The sequence below is a fragment of the Carcharhinus amblyrhynchos genome, chromosome X, assembly GCF_965287045.1.
Source record: "Carcharhinus amblyrhynchos chromosome X, sCarAmb.v2.hapA, whole genome shotgun sequence".
Classification (NCBI taxonomy): Eukaryota; Metazoa; Chordata; class Chondrichthyes; order Carcharhiniformes; family Carcharhinidae; genus Carcharhinus; species Carcharhinus amblyrhynchos.
Genome location: NC_137359.1, coordinates 8,068,010 through 8,083,760, shown reverse-complemented (window position 1 = coordinate 8,083,760; position 15,751 = coordinate 8,068,010). Strand labels below are relative to the sequence as shown.

Sequence of the window (15,751 nt, the reverse complement as noted above, 5' to 3'; positions counted from 1 at the left end):
ACAGTGCTATAGAGTGAGCAGGGACAGAGGAAGCTGGGGGGCAGGTGTGCAAGTATCATTAAAGCTAGCAGGGCAGTGGGCAGTACAGCAAATGGCATCTAGGGTTTCAGAAGTAAGAGGGAATCGAGAACAAGAGCAGGGAAGTGATGCCGAACATTTTTAAAACCCTGGTTAAGGCCACTAGTTCCGGGTCACCACACGTTAGGAAGGATAGGAGGAGGAGACTTCCCGGAATGGTTCCAGGAATCACAAGGTTCCGGTTGGAGAAGCTGAAGTTATTCCCCTTGGCGCAAAAGGAGGCTGAGGAGAGATTTGATCGAGGTGGGGAAGGTTCGGACAGGTTCAGATAAAGTGGGAGAGCAAAGCCGCTCCCATTAGCTGATGGGACAAAACGGGGGGAGAACGCAGATTTAAGGTTTTGGCTGAGAGAGGCAGGTGGGGCTGCGAGGAAGAATATTTTCGCACAGGAATGACCTGGAAAAGGAAGCGAAAACAACAGGAAACGTAACGGGGACGTGACGGAATTTGAAGGAGGGATCGAACGGGGGGGGGGGGCGCAATGGGATTGGTTGGTTTCCTCCGCAGAGATCTGACACTGAATCAATGGGCCGAATGGCCTCTTTCTCTGTCTGATCACTCCATGGTCAATTTTCTCTGAAGTCCCCCATCCCCTGATGCCATTCCCCTCAGTCTGACGGAACTCCTGCTGGTGTCTCCAGTATTGTTCCAAGCTCGGACTGGGACACTTCATTCAACGTTACTAAGCCTTCAGGGCACTTTGAGGTCTTGGTCCTTCCTGTTGAGAATGTCGGATTTGAGTCTCTGCAGGCAGTTTTGCTGCCTCTGTCCTTTGCTGGGGTGGAGACATCAGTATTTCTCTCCTTGAATCAATTCTTTGCTTAACCGGATTACAAATTCGGGAGAAGTTTTGACTTGCTGGGATAACTTCCGAGCTACGACCCACTGTCCCAGGTTGAGGAAACACGAAACTTGCCTGCTCTATCATTACCCAATATGAAACCTACATTAAATGGGTAATTGGGGTCATTTTGACCAGTCAGAATTCCTTTAAGATCTCGTGACTGTGGGCTCCTCAGTTCCAGCTGGAGCCCTGACGTTGGATAGGCTCACTGCTTTTCCCCAGCCTCTTCCCGCAGCTCTTTCCAGCTGTTCAAAGCTGACTGCTTCCTGCCACAAGCGTAACTGCCTCTCACTCCGAGATTCACTGGAGATTTCTCCCTCTGGCTCCGAGCCAGGTTAAAAAAAAAAAATCAACCCCTAATCTTCCCCTCCGCCTCACCAATGCCCGAGCGAGATACAGGCTACACGAGACCAGATCTGCCTTCTGAGAGTCGCAGTTGAACAAATGAAATCTCCGACAGCCCATCTCCGTGGCAATGTGGCTCTCTTTCGCAGATTCCACTCCGAAATGCAAACTGAATGTCTTTTTAGTGTCTCTAAACAACCATTTGGTTTGGTGATTCACGTGAAACGTGAAACTAGGTTTCCGCAACCACATTCAAAGAGCATCAGCCCACAAGCAAAGTCACGAGACCAGCCAGTCCAGCAGAAAGAAACCCTCCGAGCCTCCCGCTTCAACTGTCAGGGTGGACACGGTTCAGTCCTGGATGTGATTAACGGCAGCAATAACAGAATCCAAGCCCTGTGATCACTTGTGAACACGCCGGTGACTCTGCAAGTGCGATGACTGAGTGAACCCCCTCCCACACGCACAGCAAACGAACGGCTTCTCGCCAGTGTGAAGTCGCTGGTGTGTCTGCAGGCTGGAAAACTGAGTGAATCCCTTCCCGCACTCGGAGCAGATGAACGGTCTCTCCCCGGTGTGAACTCGCTGGTGTGTCCGCAGATGGGACGACTGCGTGAATCCCTTCCCACACTGAGAGCAGGTGAAGGGTCTCTCCCCGGTGTGAACTCGCTGGTGTCTCCGCAGGTTGGACGAGGTTCTAAATCTCTTTGTGCAGCAAGAGCAGTTGAACGGTCTCTCGTCGGTGTGAATGCGTTGGTGGTCCAGCAGATCCTGAGAGCTTTTGAAGCCACTCCCACAGTCAGAGCATTTAAAAGGTCTCTCCTGACTGTGAGTGAGATTGTGACTCAGTAGATGGGATGACTGAGTAAATCCCTTCCCACACACAGAGCAGCTAAACGGTCTCTCCCCAGTGTGAATGCGTAGATGAATTTCCAGTACAGACGGGCACCTGAATCCCTTCCCACAGTCCACACATTTCCACAGTTTCTCCATGATGCGGGCGACTCTCAAGGTTTAACCATCAGTTGAAGCCTCGCCCACACACACACACAACTCATTTACAGTCTCGCCCCGCAGTGAATGCTGCAATAGTTTTTCAGGCTGTGTATCTAGTTAAAGCTCTTACCACACTCAGTGCTCCTCTCATTCTCTTGTGTGCGCGTTTCGGTGCTTTTCCAGTTACACTGAAGGTTACAACCTTGTGAAGCAGACAGAAGAGAGAACCATATCTCCTTTTAGATTCAAAATCCGATGATATTCAGGTCCCGATGAATCAAGTGAATCAGATTTTGATATGTCATTTGGATTGAGATTTCTGTCTGTAAATCTTTTGCAGTCGACAGACCAAATATTTCTCCTTCTGATTTGAAGGCTGATAATATTCGGTTTCCAAGGAATCGAGTGACTCTGTCAAATCTAGACGTGACATTTGAGGTTTACTCTGCGATTCCTCATATTCCGGGACCCTGCACAAACAATTTACAAAGGTCAGTGTTAGTACAGGATAGAAATCCAAAACAGACAATTCTAGCTTTTGGTACAGAGAACAAAGAAAATTACAGCACAGGAACAGGCCCTTCGGCCCTCCAAGCCTGCATCGACCATGCTGCCCGACTGAACCAAAGCCCACTACCCTTCCCTGGAAGGGTAGAATATCCCTCCATTCCCATCCTATTCATGAATTTGTCAAGACGTCCCTTTAAAGTAACTATCATACCTGCTTCCCCAGCAGCGAGTTCCAGGGACCCACCACCCTCTGTGTAAAAAACATGCCTTGTACCTCTCCTTTAAACCTTGTCCCTTGCATCTTAAGCTTATCCCCCCTAGTAATTGACTCTTCCACGCTGGGAAAAAGCTTCTGACTATCCACTCTATCCATACCCCTCATAATCTTGTAGACTTCTATCAGGTCACCCCTCAACCTCCATCGTTCCAGTGAGAACAAACCAAGCTTCTCCAACCTCTCCTCATAGCTAATGCCCTCCATGCCAGGTAACATCCTGGTAAATCTTTTCTGTACCCTCTCCAAACCTCTACATCCTTCTGGCAGTGTGGCAACCAGAATTGAAAACTATATTCCAAGTGCATCTTCTATGGAACATTCTTTCCTCTCATTCCCCAAAAGCTGTAAATCTCCATCCCATACACCTCCCTCCATTCTCACTCTGCTGTACCTAATATTCACCCTCCCAATTATCATAAAGGTGTTGATTGCGGCTGATTAACAGATCTACACTCACTGCTTCTTGTCCTGGACATAGAAAGTTGAAAATCTTCCTGCAAGCTGCCAGGTAGATATATGCCATTATATGTGCGTGGAGTATACAAATTCGATACCCTTCCTTTCCCTTCAGTTGCTGTAAGTCAACAATTCTCCCCAGGATCAGAAAAGAAGTAGAAAGGGGGAGAAAATAAAGTGTTTAACTCACAGATGTTGACGGCAGGAGGAAGTTTGAGCTTGTCTAAAGCTCCATCTTCATTCAGAGAGAGAAGCAGTAGCTTTGCTGGGCAGGAATGAACAGGGCAACACACTCATTGCCCAACTTCCGCATTCAGACAATGGGAAGTTCTGATTGGCTGGAGGAGCAGAGTCCTTCCGGTCGTCTAGCGTTCCTATTGGTCAATCCTCCACAGACGGACAATGAGAGGCGGAACCCCACATTGGGGTGGGCGGGACTTTGCCTTCCAGATGCGCTGAGCTGCTGTCCAATGGGAAAGGCTGAAAGTCCCGGACAGACAAAGCCAGCGCGCCGGCTTTGTCCCGGGCCCCGCCCCACACCCGCACTTGCGCATTCCACCCGAAATTCTACACATGCGCATTTCATCACCTCCAGAGCATTTTCACCCCCCCTTGCACATGCGCGGCTTCCCCCCCCCCAAACCTCTCCCTTGGACATGCGCAGTCCCGGGCCGTCCGACTGCGCGGCGGACGGAGCCGTTTCCCCATCGCTGGCGATTCTGGGAACCTCGGCCGCCATTACTCAGGAGGGGAATAGGAGGTTGACTTAGTATTACACTCAATAGGAAGATGGGAGAGAGTGGGGGACAGAGACTTATAGTTTGTGAGAAAGTAGGATTTTTGCACTGAGAATTATATATTGTAAAACTTCATCAAATGTTTGATATATTCTGTTTTATTATGTTCTTGTGAAATACTTTAGGATGTTAAGTTACATTAAATGTGCTGTATAAATACAGGTTCTTGATTATTGAAGGCTGTCACTTGAACTTCACCAAAGTTCCCTATAACAAGCCCCTGATCATGGATAGTCTGATCAACCATCTCATTCATAAGAACATAAGAAATAGGAGCAGGAGTAGGCCATCCAGCCCTTCGAGCCTGACCCGCCATTCAATAAGATCATGGCTGATCTGTTGTGGCTCAGTTCCACATTCCCGCCCTCTCCCCATAACCCTTAATCCCCTCTCTTATCAAAAACCCATCAACCCGCGTCTTAAAAATATTTAGCGAGGTAGCCTCCACCACTTCAACGGGCAGAGAATTCCAGAGATTCACCACCCTTTAAGTGAAGAAGTTCCTCCTCAACTCCGTTCTAAACCGCCCCCCCTTTATCTTGAGGCTGTGCCCCCTAGTCCTACTATCCTTTCTGAGCGGGAAGAGTCTCAGAAAGGATAGTAGGACTAGGGGGCACAGCCTCAAGATAAAGGGGGGGGCAAGTTAGATACAGGAGAACCAATGGACATGATTTGTTTAGATTTCCAGAAGGCCTTTGACAAGGTGCTGCATTGGAGACTGTTAAATATGTTAAGTGCCCATGGTGTTAAAGATAAGATCCTGGCGTGGATAGATTGGCTAACTGGCAAAAGGCAAATAGTGGGGATAAAGGGGTCTTTTTCAGGATGGCAGCCAGTGACTAGTGGTGTGCCTCAGGGGTGAGTGCTGAGACCACAATGTTTCACAAGAAACATTAACAATTTGGAAGAAGGAACTGAAGGCACTGTTGCTACGTTTGCAGATGATACAAAGATATGTAGAGGGTCAGGTAGTATTGAGGAAGTATGGGGGCTGCAGAAGGACTTGGACAGGTTGGGAGAGTGGGCAAAGAAGTGGCAGATACAAAGGGATTACAATGTGGAAAAGTGTGAGGAGGAGGAATGAAGGCATAGACTATTTTCTAAATGGGAAGATGTTTAGGAAATCAGAAGCACAAAGGGACTTGGGAGTCACTGTTCAAGATTCTCTGAAGGTTAACATGCAGGTTCAGTTGGCAGTTAAGAAGGAAAATGGAATGTTTGTATTCATGTTGAGAGGGCTAGAATACAAGAGCAGGGATGTACTTCTGAGACTGTATAAACCTCTGGTCAGACCCCATTTGGAGTATTTAGAGTATTTTCAGCCCCATATCTAAGGAAGGATATGCTGGCCTTGGAAAGGGTCCAGAGGAGGTTCACAAGAATGATCCCCAGAATGAAGAGCTAGTCATGTGAAGAATGGTTGAAGACTCTGGGTTGAAGTTTACAAGGATGAGAAGGGATCTTATTGAAACTTACAGGATACTGTGAGGCCCTGGATAGAGTGGACGTGGAGAGGATGTTTCCACTAGTAGGAAAAAGTAGAACCACAGGGCACAACCTCAGGCTAAAGGGACGATTCTTTAAAACAGAGATGAGGAGGAATTTCTTCAGCCAGAGAGTGGTGAATGTATGGAACTCTTTGCTGCAGAAGTTTTGTGGAGGCCACGTCATTGAGTGACTTTAAGACAGAGGTAGATAAGTTCTTGATTAATAAGGGGATCCGGCATTATGGGGAAAAGGCAGGAGAATGGGGATGAGACAAATATCAGCCATGATTGAATGGCAGAGCAGACTCAATGGGCCGAGTGGCCTAATTCTGCTCCTATGTATTATGGTCTTATGGTCACACAGCTCAGCCCAGGTCAGTGAATCTCCGGTTCCCTTGTGATTCTATCCCTGATCTCTCACTGTGCTGAGCTCAGTTGTGAAAAAAGTATTTTTGTCTTCAGAGTTTTACTCTGAGATGTTAAACTGGTCAGGAAACAATGATGATGCCGGTTCACTTTCTCTCTTCAAGTGAACAGGCTGACGGATCATGCATGTTCATTATCATGCATGCAAAATCATTGCCCACCCCTCCACGGTGTGCTTAATGCATTCTGTGCCTGTTTTGACCAGAGGTCAGCATGCAGTCCTCCACCCCAGAAGCCTCAGATGAACTTGTATCCAAGGTCACCACTGCAGACATCAGAGCAACCTTCTGGAGAGTCAAACCTATGGAAAGCGACTGGCCTGGATGGCGTACCCGGATGAGCACTCAGATCCTGCATGGACCAGCTGGAAGCAGTATTCACAGACATCTTTAACCTCTCTTCACACCAACCTGAGGTTCCTATCTGCTTCAAGAAGATGACCATCATCCTGGTACCAAAGGAGGGGGGCGCAGTTTAAAACAGAGTTGAGGAGGAACTCCTTCACTCAAAGGGTGGTGAGTCTCTGGAATTCTCTGCCCGTTGAAGTGGTGGAGGCTACCTCGCTAAACATCTTTAAGTCACGGGTAGATAGATTTCTGATAGACAAGGGAATTAAGGGTTATGGGGAGAAAGTGGAACTGATCCACTATCAGATCAGCCATGATCTTATTGAATGGTGGGGCAGGCTCGAAGGGCTAGATGGCCTACTCCTGCTCCTATTTCTTATGTTCTTAAAAGCCAGGCATTGTGTTTAATGACTGTTGTCCAGTGGCTCTGACATCCATCATTATGAACTGCTTTAAAAGGTTAGTCATGGCACAAATTAATTCTGGCCTCCCAGATTGCCTGGTACAGTTGGTATACCACCTCAACAGGTCCACAGCATGTCCCTGGCCCTACACTCAACCCTGGAATACCTAAACAACAAAGACACTTATGTCAAACTCCTATTTATTGACTACAGCTCAGCCTTCAACACCATTATTCCGATGAAACTCATCTCCAAACTCTACGGGCTGGAGCTTGGCTCCTCCCTCTGTGACTGGATCCTGAACTTCCTAACTCACAGACCGCAATCAGTAAGGATAGGCAACAACACCTCCTCCACAATCATCCTCAACACCGGTGCTCCACAAGGCTGTGTTCTCAGCCCCCTACTACACTCCTTATACACCTGTGACTGTGCGGCCAAGTTCCCCTCCAACTCAATTTTCAAGTTTGCTGACAAAATCGCCATTTTGGGTTGGATCTCAAACAATGATGAGACGGAGCACAGGAAAGAGATAGAGAATCTGGTGAACTGGAACGACGATAATAATCTCTCCCTCAATGCCAACAAAATTAAGGAGATCGGCATTGACTTCAGGATGCCCCTTCCTACATCAACGGGGATGGAAGTGGTTGAGAGCTTCAGGTTTCTAGATGTTCAGGTCACCTCCTGGTTCCTCCATGCTGGTGCTATAGTGAACAAAGCCCATCAATGCCTCTAATTTCTCAGGAGGCTAAGGAAATTTGGCATGTCTGCTATGGTTCTTACCAACGTTTACAGATGAACCATAGAAAGCATTTTTTTTTAGTTGTATCACAGCTAGCTAGGGTGTAGAGAAAGATCAACTTAACGTAAGGCAAGTCCACTCAAACGTCTAATCGCCGCAGGGAAGAAAGTGTTCTTGAGTCAGTTGGCTCCTGCTCTGTCCAAGACTACAAAAAAAAATGACCACAAAAAAAAGTCCATCACGCAAACCAGCCTCCCATCCATTGACTCTGTCTACACTTACCACTGCCTCGGGGAAAACAGCCAGCATAATTAAGGACCTCACACACCCTGTACATTCTCTCTTCCACTTTTTTCTATCAGGAAAAAGATAAAAAGCTCTGAGGACACATACCAACTGACTCAAGAACAGTTTCCTCCCTGCTGCTGTCAGACTTTTGAATGGACCTACCTCACATTAAGTTATAAGGACATAAGGACATAAGAAATAGGAGCAGGAGTAGGCCATCTAGCCCTTCGAGCCTGCCCCGCCATTCAATAAGATCATGGCTGATCTGTTGTGGCTCAGTTCCACTTTCCCGCCCTCTCCCCATAACCCTTAATCCCCTCTCTTATCAAGAACCCATCAACCCGCTTCTTAAAAATATTTAGCGAGGCAGCCTCCACCACTTCAACGGGCAGAGAATTCCAGAGATTCACCACCCTTTGAGTGAAGAAGTTCCTCCTCAACTCCGTTCTAAACCGCCTCCCCTTTATCTTGATCTTTCTCTACACCCCAGCTGCGACTGTAACACTACATTCTGCACTCTGTCCTTTCCTTCTCTGTGAACGGTTTGCTTTGTCTGTATAGTGCACAAGAAACAGTCCTTTTCACTGTATACTGATACATATGGTAATCATAAATCAAATCAAAATCAATGTCCTTAACATTATGAAAGGTTCTGATAAACAGAGAATGTTTTCACTTCAGTTCTTATTCAAAGTAGTGAGTCTGTTTTATACAGGACAAACCAGCTGCTCGAGCAGCACCCCATCCACCACCTGGAACATTCAATCCCTCCATCACCAACACACAGCGGCAATGACAATGTGTATTATCTACAAGGCACTCTGCAGTAAATCGCCAAGATTCCTTCGACAGTGCCTTCCAAATCTACATCTTTTACCTTGAATGACAAGAGTAGTAGACGTGGGAACTGCACCACCTTCAATTCACTTCTGAATGACGCACCATCCTCACTTGGAATAATACGGTTCAGGATCTGTGCAGATAAAAATATCTTCAGCTCAATATCTGTGTGCACTTTAGCTCAGGATCTGTGTAGACCCTGGCTCCTTTCAGCTCAGTATCACCTTCCTCAGCCTGTCCTGCTGCACTCTGGGCAGCTTTTAACTTGGCCATTTCCTGATATTTAGCCACCATCTTCTGATTCCTAGCTATGTCTACATTAATAATCTGTGCTCCTTGTACATTAAGATCAATATCCGAAACTTGAGCATGATTTAACTGTTAAAATATCACATCTCAACCTCAGTTTTTTAAAAAAATGGAACAGCTAATCTTCAAAACAGAATACTACAGTGCAAAAGGAGGCTATTTGGCCCATGGAGTCTGCACCGACCACAATCCAACCCAGGCCCTATCCCCACTTAACCTAGCTAATCCCCCTGACACTAAGGGGCAATTTTTTTTAAGCATGGCCAATCGACCTAACCCGCACATCTTTGGACTGTGGGAGGAAACCAGAGCACCTGGGGGAAACCCACGCAGATACAGGGAGAATGTGCAAACTCCACACAGACAGTGACCCGAGCCAGGAATCGAACCCAGGTCCCTGGAGCTGTGAAGCAGCAGTGCTAACCCACTGTGCTACCATGCCACCCAGAGGGTTTTCTCTGCTCTAAGACTCATTTGCATTTGGAAGAACCCACTTCCTACAAGGGGGAGAGCTAATTCAATGTTTCCAAAAAGAAATTGGGGGAAATAAGCCTACAGGGATAGGACAGGGTTGGTTCACAGGGAGCCAGCATGGATTTAATGGGCTGAACGGCCTAATTCCCAGCCTTAATTACTGACTGAAGTAAAGAGAGTGTCAATTGATGGGTATCCATAAAGCAAATGAAGGCAGCAGCAAAGGCTGATGGTTAAAAGAGCTAACTCTTTATCAGGCTGAGGACTGTGGGAGCAGCAGGGTGCAGGGCTACTGCAGTGGAGAATGGGCACAGGAGCTGACTGGATGGTGGCTGGTAGTCTGCCTTGAACAGAGATTGAGTGAACGTAGACCCCTGTGCGTTGTACTCCTGAGAGAAATACCACACCCTGAGAGAGGCATCGTGACGAAAAGACAGTGATCGATTACTGCTTGCTGTGTGAATATGCGACTGAAAGCACATCTCGGGGTTTTGCCAGTGTTCACCTGCAGGAACAAAGCATAAAGAAAGGTTCCCCTGTGTCTGGCACTCAGAGATACTGGAAGAAAAGCCCATCGGCAGGGAGCCTGATCAACATGCCTCACCTTGCAATGGGTAGCATTTGAGTTCAAGCCGCGAGTTTTGTGTTTTGTTCAATTAGTATTTTGGCAAATGTTGAGTAAAAAGGCAGTTCACGTGTTTATTGAGATAATTGGTTTTCAAGCAAGTTAAGGGGAGAATAGTTCATGTTCATTGAGTGTTTTTCTTTATCCTTAATAAAGACTGAGTTAGACAAAATATTCTGCGTCAGTGTTTCGTTTTCCACCACATTTATTAATACCCTAGTCTGAGAGTCAACAAGGGAAATTTCAGCTGCTCCAGTCTCTCCAACTCACTGTAGTCCCTTATCCCTGGAGCCATTCTCGTAAATCTCCTCCACACCCTCTCCAAGAACTTCACTTCTTTCCTAAAGTGCGGGGCCCATATCGAGGGTTCTGTTCTAGAGGGATAGAATTGAACAGCAGGGAGGTTAGAACCAGGGTTAGACTACACTGGGAACACTGTCAACATTTGTGATCTCCATTTAGAAAAAGGAAATAGAGACACTGGAGAAGGGGCAACAAAGATTCACAGGAATAATCCCAGAACTGAGAGCATTTCACCCTCAGGAAAAGCTGGGGCTGATTTACATTTATGGAACAGTCCAGTACTTCCCCGGAGTGGAGAAGCTACGACATCTTCTCCGGAGTCTTCAACATATCATTGATGAAGACGAACATCTCACCAAGGCCATCCCCACACCCCCACTTCTTGCCTTCAAACAACCACGCAACCTCAAACAGGCCCATTATCCGCAGCAAACTACCCAGCCTTCAGGAGAACGGTGACCACAACACCACACAACCCTGCCACAGCAACCTCTGCAAGACATGCCAGATCATCGACATGGAAGACATCATCTCGCATGAGAACACCATCCACCAAGAACACGGTAAATACTCTTGCAACTCGGCCAACGTTGTCTACCTGATACGTTGCAAGAAAGGATGTCCCGAGGCATGGTACATTGGGGAGACCATGCAGACGCTACGACAACGGATGAATGAACATCGCTCGACAATCACCAGGCAAGACTGTTCCCTTCCTGTTGGCAAAAACACTTCAGCGTCACGGGCATTCGGTCTCTGATCTTTGGGTTCTCCAAGGTGGCCTTCACGACACACGACAGCGCAGAGTCGCAGAGCAGAGACTGATAGCCAAGTTCCGCACACGTGAGGACAGCCTCAACCGGGACCTGGGGTTCATGTCGCACTATCTGTAACCCTGGGCTTGTAAAATCTCACTTACTGTCCTGTCTGGAGACAATACACATCTCTTTAACCTATACTTAATGCTGTCTCCACTCACATTGTCTGCATCTTTAAGACTTGAATAGCAGGTTAGCTGCAAAAACTCGCATTCTAATCAGTAATCTGTAAACTGTGTGTGTCTTTATATGCTTTTCTCTGATCAGAATTTTCCACTCACTTGACGAAGGAGCAGCATTTCCGAAAGCTTGTGGGTTTACTATCGAATAAACCGGTTGGACTTAAACCTGGTGTTGTGCGACTTCTTACTGTGTTTACCCCAGTCCAACGCTGGCATCTCCACATCAGTAAATATGGCTGCAGGTTCGTAACTTTTGAAATAAAATTTATTAATTACACTTCCTTTTTTAAAATCTGTTTGATTTAAATCACAAACAGAAAACCTCAAAGTTTAACCCAAAATATCACCCACACACAAGCAGAGAAATTTATATATGCTTTACAACAACAATAACCCCACAATTAATTCCTTAAGCGTTCTTGTGGTTCTGTTTTTAAACTTTCGGAAATATCTTCAATTAAAGACTTAAGATAGGGTTAAATCCCCAGAAAGATATCAAATATAGCCCAAAACAATGATAAAACACGTCTGCAAACATCCACATAAAACAAACCAAATGCAGGGCCCAATTTTAACATCAAGTAACACCCGTTTTCAGGTGCAAAAACTTGGTAAAGTGAGTAGTGTGATCCGCACCCACCTCCACGCTGGTTCCCCCTTTACCAAGGCCTGATAATGGATGCCATCTGGACTGTGCCCAAAACGGGGGCGACGGCAATGTATTTGAATGCATTTAAATTGCATTAGTGGGCGGCACGCCCAAATTTACCAGCACTTCCCCCTTTACCGCCGCATTCGCCAATCTGGAATCAGCGTGAAACAGACATGGTCAATTAAAGTCCGATTGGGGCGCTCTGTCAGTGAGGAGGTAAGCGTGGCGTGTCCGGTGCCTCTCTGCTGCTCACAGGTGTCCTTTAGTTGTGGCCATTCTATATCTCGATGGCGGCTCATTTGTAGGGGATGGGGGGGGGGTCTGTGAGTGTGTGTGTGTGGGGGGGGGCTCTGTGAGTGTGTGTGTGTGGGGGGGCTCTGTGAGTGTGTGTGTGTGGGGGGGGCTCTGTGAGTGTGTGTGTGTGTGGGGGGTCTGTGAGTGTGTGTGTGTGGGGGGGCTCTGTGAGTGTGTGTGTGTGGGGGGGGCTCTGTGAGTGTGTGTGTGTGGGGGGGCTCTGTGAGTGTGTGTGTGGGGGGGGGCTCTGTGAGTGTGTGTGTGTGGGGGGCTCTGTGAGTGTGTGTGTGTGGGGGGGCTCTGTGAGTGTGTGTGTGGGGGGGGGCTCTGTGAGTGTGTGTGTGTGGGGGGGCTCTGTGAGTGTGTGTGTGTGGGGGGGCTCTGTGAGTGTGTGTGTGGGGGGGGGCTCTGTGAGTGTGTGTGTGGGGGGGGCTCTGTGAGTGTGTGTGTGGGGGGCTCTGTGAGTGTGTGTGTGTGGGGGGCTCTGTGAGTGTGTGTGTGTGGGGGGGCTCTGTGAGTGTGTGTGTGGGGGGGGCTCTGTGAGTGTGTGTGTGTGGGGGGGCTCTGTGAGTGTGTGTGTGTGGGGGGGCTCTGTGAGTGTGTGTGTGGGGGGGGCTCTGTGAGTGTGTGTGTTGGGGGGGCTCTGTGAGTGTGTGTGTGTGGGGGGGCTCTGTGAGTGTGTGTGTGGGGGGGGGCTCTGTGAGTGTGTGTGTGGGGGGGGCTCTGTGAGTGTGTGTGTGGGGGGCTCTGTGAGTGTGTGTGTGTGGGGGGGCTCTGTGAGTGTGTGGGGGGGTGGGGGGCTCTGTGAGTGTGTGGGGGGGGGATGGGGGGCTCTGTGAGTGTGTGTGTGGGGGGGGGCTCTGTGAGTGTGTGTGTGTGGGGGGCTCTGTGAGTGTGTGTGTGGGGGGGGGCTCTGTGAGTGTGTGTGTGTGGGGGGGGCTCTGTGAGTGTGTGTGTGGGGGGGCTCTGTGAGTGTGTGGGGGGGGATGGGGGGCTCTGTGAGTGTGTGGGGGGGATGGGGGGCTCTGAGTGTGTGGGGGGGGGGCTCTGTGACTGTGTGGGGGGGGGGGGGCTCTGTGACTGTGTGGGGGGGTGGGGGGCTCTGTGAGTGTGTGGGGGGGGGATGGGGGGCTCTGTGAGTGTGTGGGGGGGGGATGGGGGGCTCTGTGAGTGTGTGGGGGGGTGGGGGGCTCTGTGAGTGTGTGGGGGGGGGATGGGGGGCTCTGTGAGTGTGTGTGGGGGGGATGGGGGGCTCTGTGAGTGTGTGTGGGGGGGGATGGGGGGCTCTGTGAGTGTGGGGGGGGGGGATGGGGGGCTCTGTGAGTGTGTGGGGGGGTGGGGGGCTCTGTGACTGTGTGGGGGGGGGGGATGGGGGGCTCTGTGAGTGTGTGGGGGGGTGGGGGGCTCTGTGACTGTGTGTGGGGGGGGATGGGGGGCTCTGTGAGTGTGTGGGGGGGATGGGGGGCTCTGTGAGTGTGTGTGGGGGGGGTGGGGGGCTCTGTGAGTGTGGGGGGGGATGGGGGGGCTCTGTGAGTGTGTGGGGGGGGGCTCTGTGAGTGTGTGGGGGGGGGGCTCTCTGAGTGTGTGGGGGGGGTGGGGGGCTCTGTGAGTGTGTGGGGGGGGGGCTCTGTGAGTGTGTGGGGGGGATGGGGGGGCTCTGTGAGTGTGTGTGTGGGGGGGGGCTCTGTGAGTGTGTGTGTGGGGGGGGGCTCTGTGTGTGTGTGGGGGGGCTCTGTGAGTGTGTGGGGGGGATGGGGGGCTCTGTGAGTGTGTGGGGGGGTGGGGGGCTCTGTGAGTGTGTGGGGGGGATGGGGGGCTCTGTGAGTGTGTGTGGGGGGGGTGGGGGGCTCTGTGAGTGTGTGTGGGGGGGGGCTCTGTGAGTGTGTGGGGGGGGGGGCTCTGTGAGTGTGTGGGGGGGGATGGGGGGCTCTGTGAGTGTGTGGGGGGTGGGGGGCTCTGTGAGTGTGTGGGGGGGATGGGGGGCTCTGTGAGTGTGTGTGGGGGGGGTGGGGGGCTCTGTGAGTGTGGGGGGGGGGGCTCTGTGAGTGTGTGGGGGGGTTGGGGGGCTCTGTGAGTGTGTGGGGGGGGATGGGGGGGCTCTGTGAGTGTGTGGGGGGGGGCTCTGTGAGTGTGTGGGGGGGGGGCTCTGTGAGTGTGTGGGGGGGTTGGGGGGCTCTGTGAGTGTGTGGGGGGGGATGGGGGGGCTCTGTGAGTGTGTGTGGGGGGGGGGCTCTGTGAGTGTGTGGGGGGGTGGGGGAGGCTCTGTGAGTGTGTGGGGGGGTGGGGGGGGCTCTGTAACTGTGTGGGGGGGTGGGGGAGGCTCTGTGAGTGTGTGGGGGGTGGGGGGCTCTGTGAGTGTGTGGGGGGGTGGGGGGCTCTGTGTGTGTGGGGGGGGCTCTGTGAGTGTGTGTGTGGGGGGGGCTCTGTGAGTGTGTGTGTGGGGGGGGCTCTGTGAGTGTGTGTGTGTGGGGGGGGCTCTGTGAGTGTGTGTGTGGGGGGGGGCTCTGTGAGTGTGTGGGGGGGTGGGGGAGGCTCTGTGAGTGTGTGGGGGGGGTGGGGGGGGCTCTGTGTGTGTGGGGGGGGGCTCTGTGAGTGTGTGTGTGGGGGGGGCTCTGTGAGTGTGTGTGTGGGGGGGGCTCTGTGAGTGTGTGTGGGGGGGCTCTGTGAGTGTGTGTGGGGGGGCTCTGTGAGTGTGTGTGGGGGGGCTCTGTGAGTGTGTGTGTGGGGGGGGCTCTGTGAGTGTGTGGGGGGGGTGGGGGGCTCTGTGAGTGTGTGGGGGGGGGGGGGGCTCTGTGACTGTGTGGGGGGGGGTGGGGGGCTCTGTGAGTGTGTGGGGGGTGGGGGGCTCTGTGAGTGTGTGGGGGGGTGGGGGGGGGGCTCTGTAACTGTGTGGGGGGGTGGGGGGGCTCTGTGACTGAGTGGGGGGGGGGCTCTGTGAGTGTGTGGGGGGGGGGCTCTGTGAGTGTGTGTGTGGGGGGGCTCTGTGAGTGTGTGTGTGGGGGGGGCTCTGTGAGTGTGTGTGTGGGGGGGGCTCTGTGAGTGTGTGTGTGGGGGGGGGCTCTGTGAGTGTGTGTGTGGGGGGGCTCTGTGAGTGTGTGTTACATCGATCGAGTGGGGGGGGCTCTGTGAGTGTGTGGGGGGGGGTGGGGGGTCTCTGAGAGTGTGTGTGTGTGGGGGGCTCTGTGAGTGTGTGGGGGGGGGTGGGGGGTCTCTGAGAGTGTGTGTGTGTGGGGGGGCTCTGTGAGTGTGTGTGT

At 51.2% G+C, this 15,751-nt stretch overlaps 1 protein-coding gene across 1 annotated transcript in view; it reads right to left on the bottom strand.

Annotated features, from left to right (window-relative positions):
- Positions 1-554: 554 nt before the first annotated feature.
- LOC145361862 (uncharacterized) overlaps positions 555-15,751 on the bottom strand; it is a 66,951-nt gene continuing 51,754 nt past the window's right edge. The window contains exon 6 of the mRNA XM_080217848.1: positions 555-2,189. Coding sequence (XP_080073974.1) covers positions 1,670-2,189 — 520 coding nt within the window. The 3' untranslated portion in view covers positions 555-1,669. The remainder of the gene's footprint in view (positions 2,190-15,751) is intronic.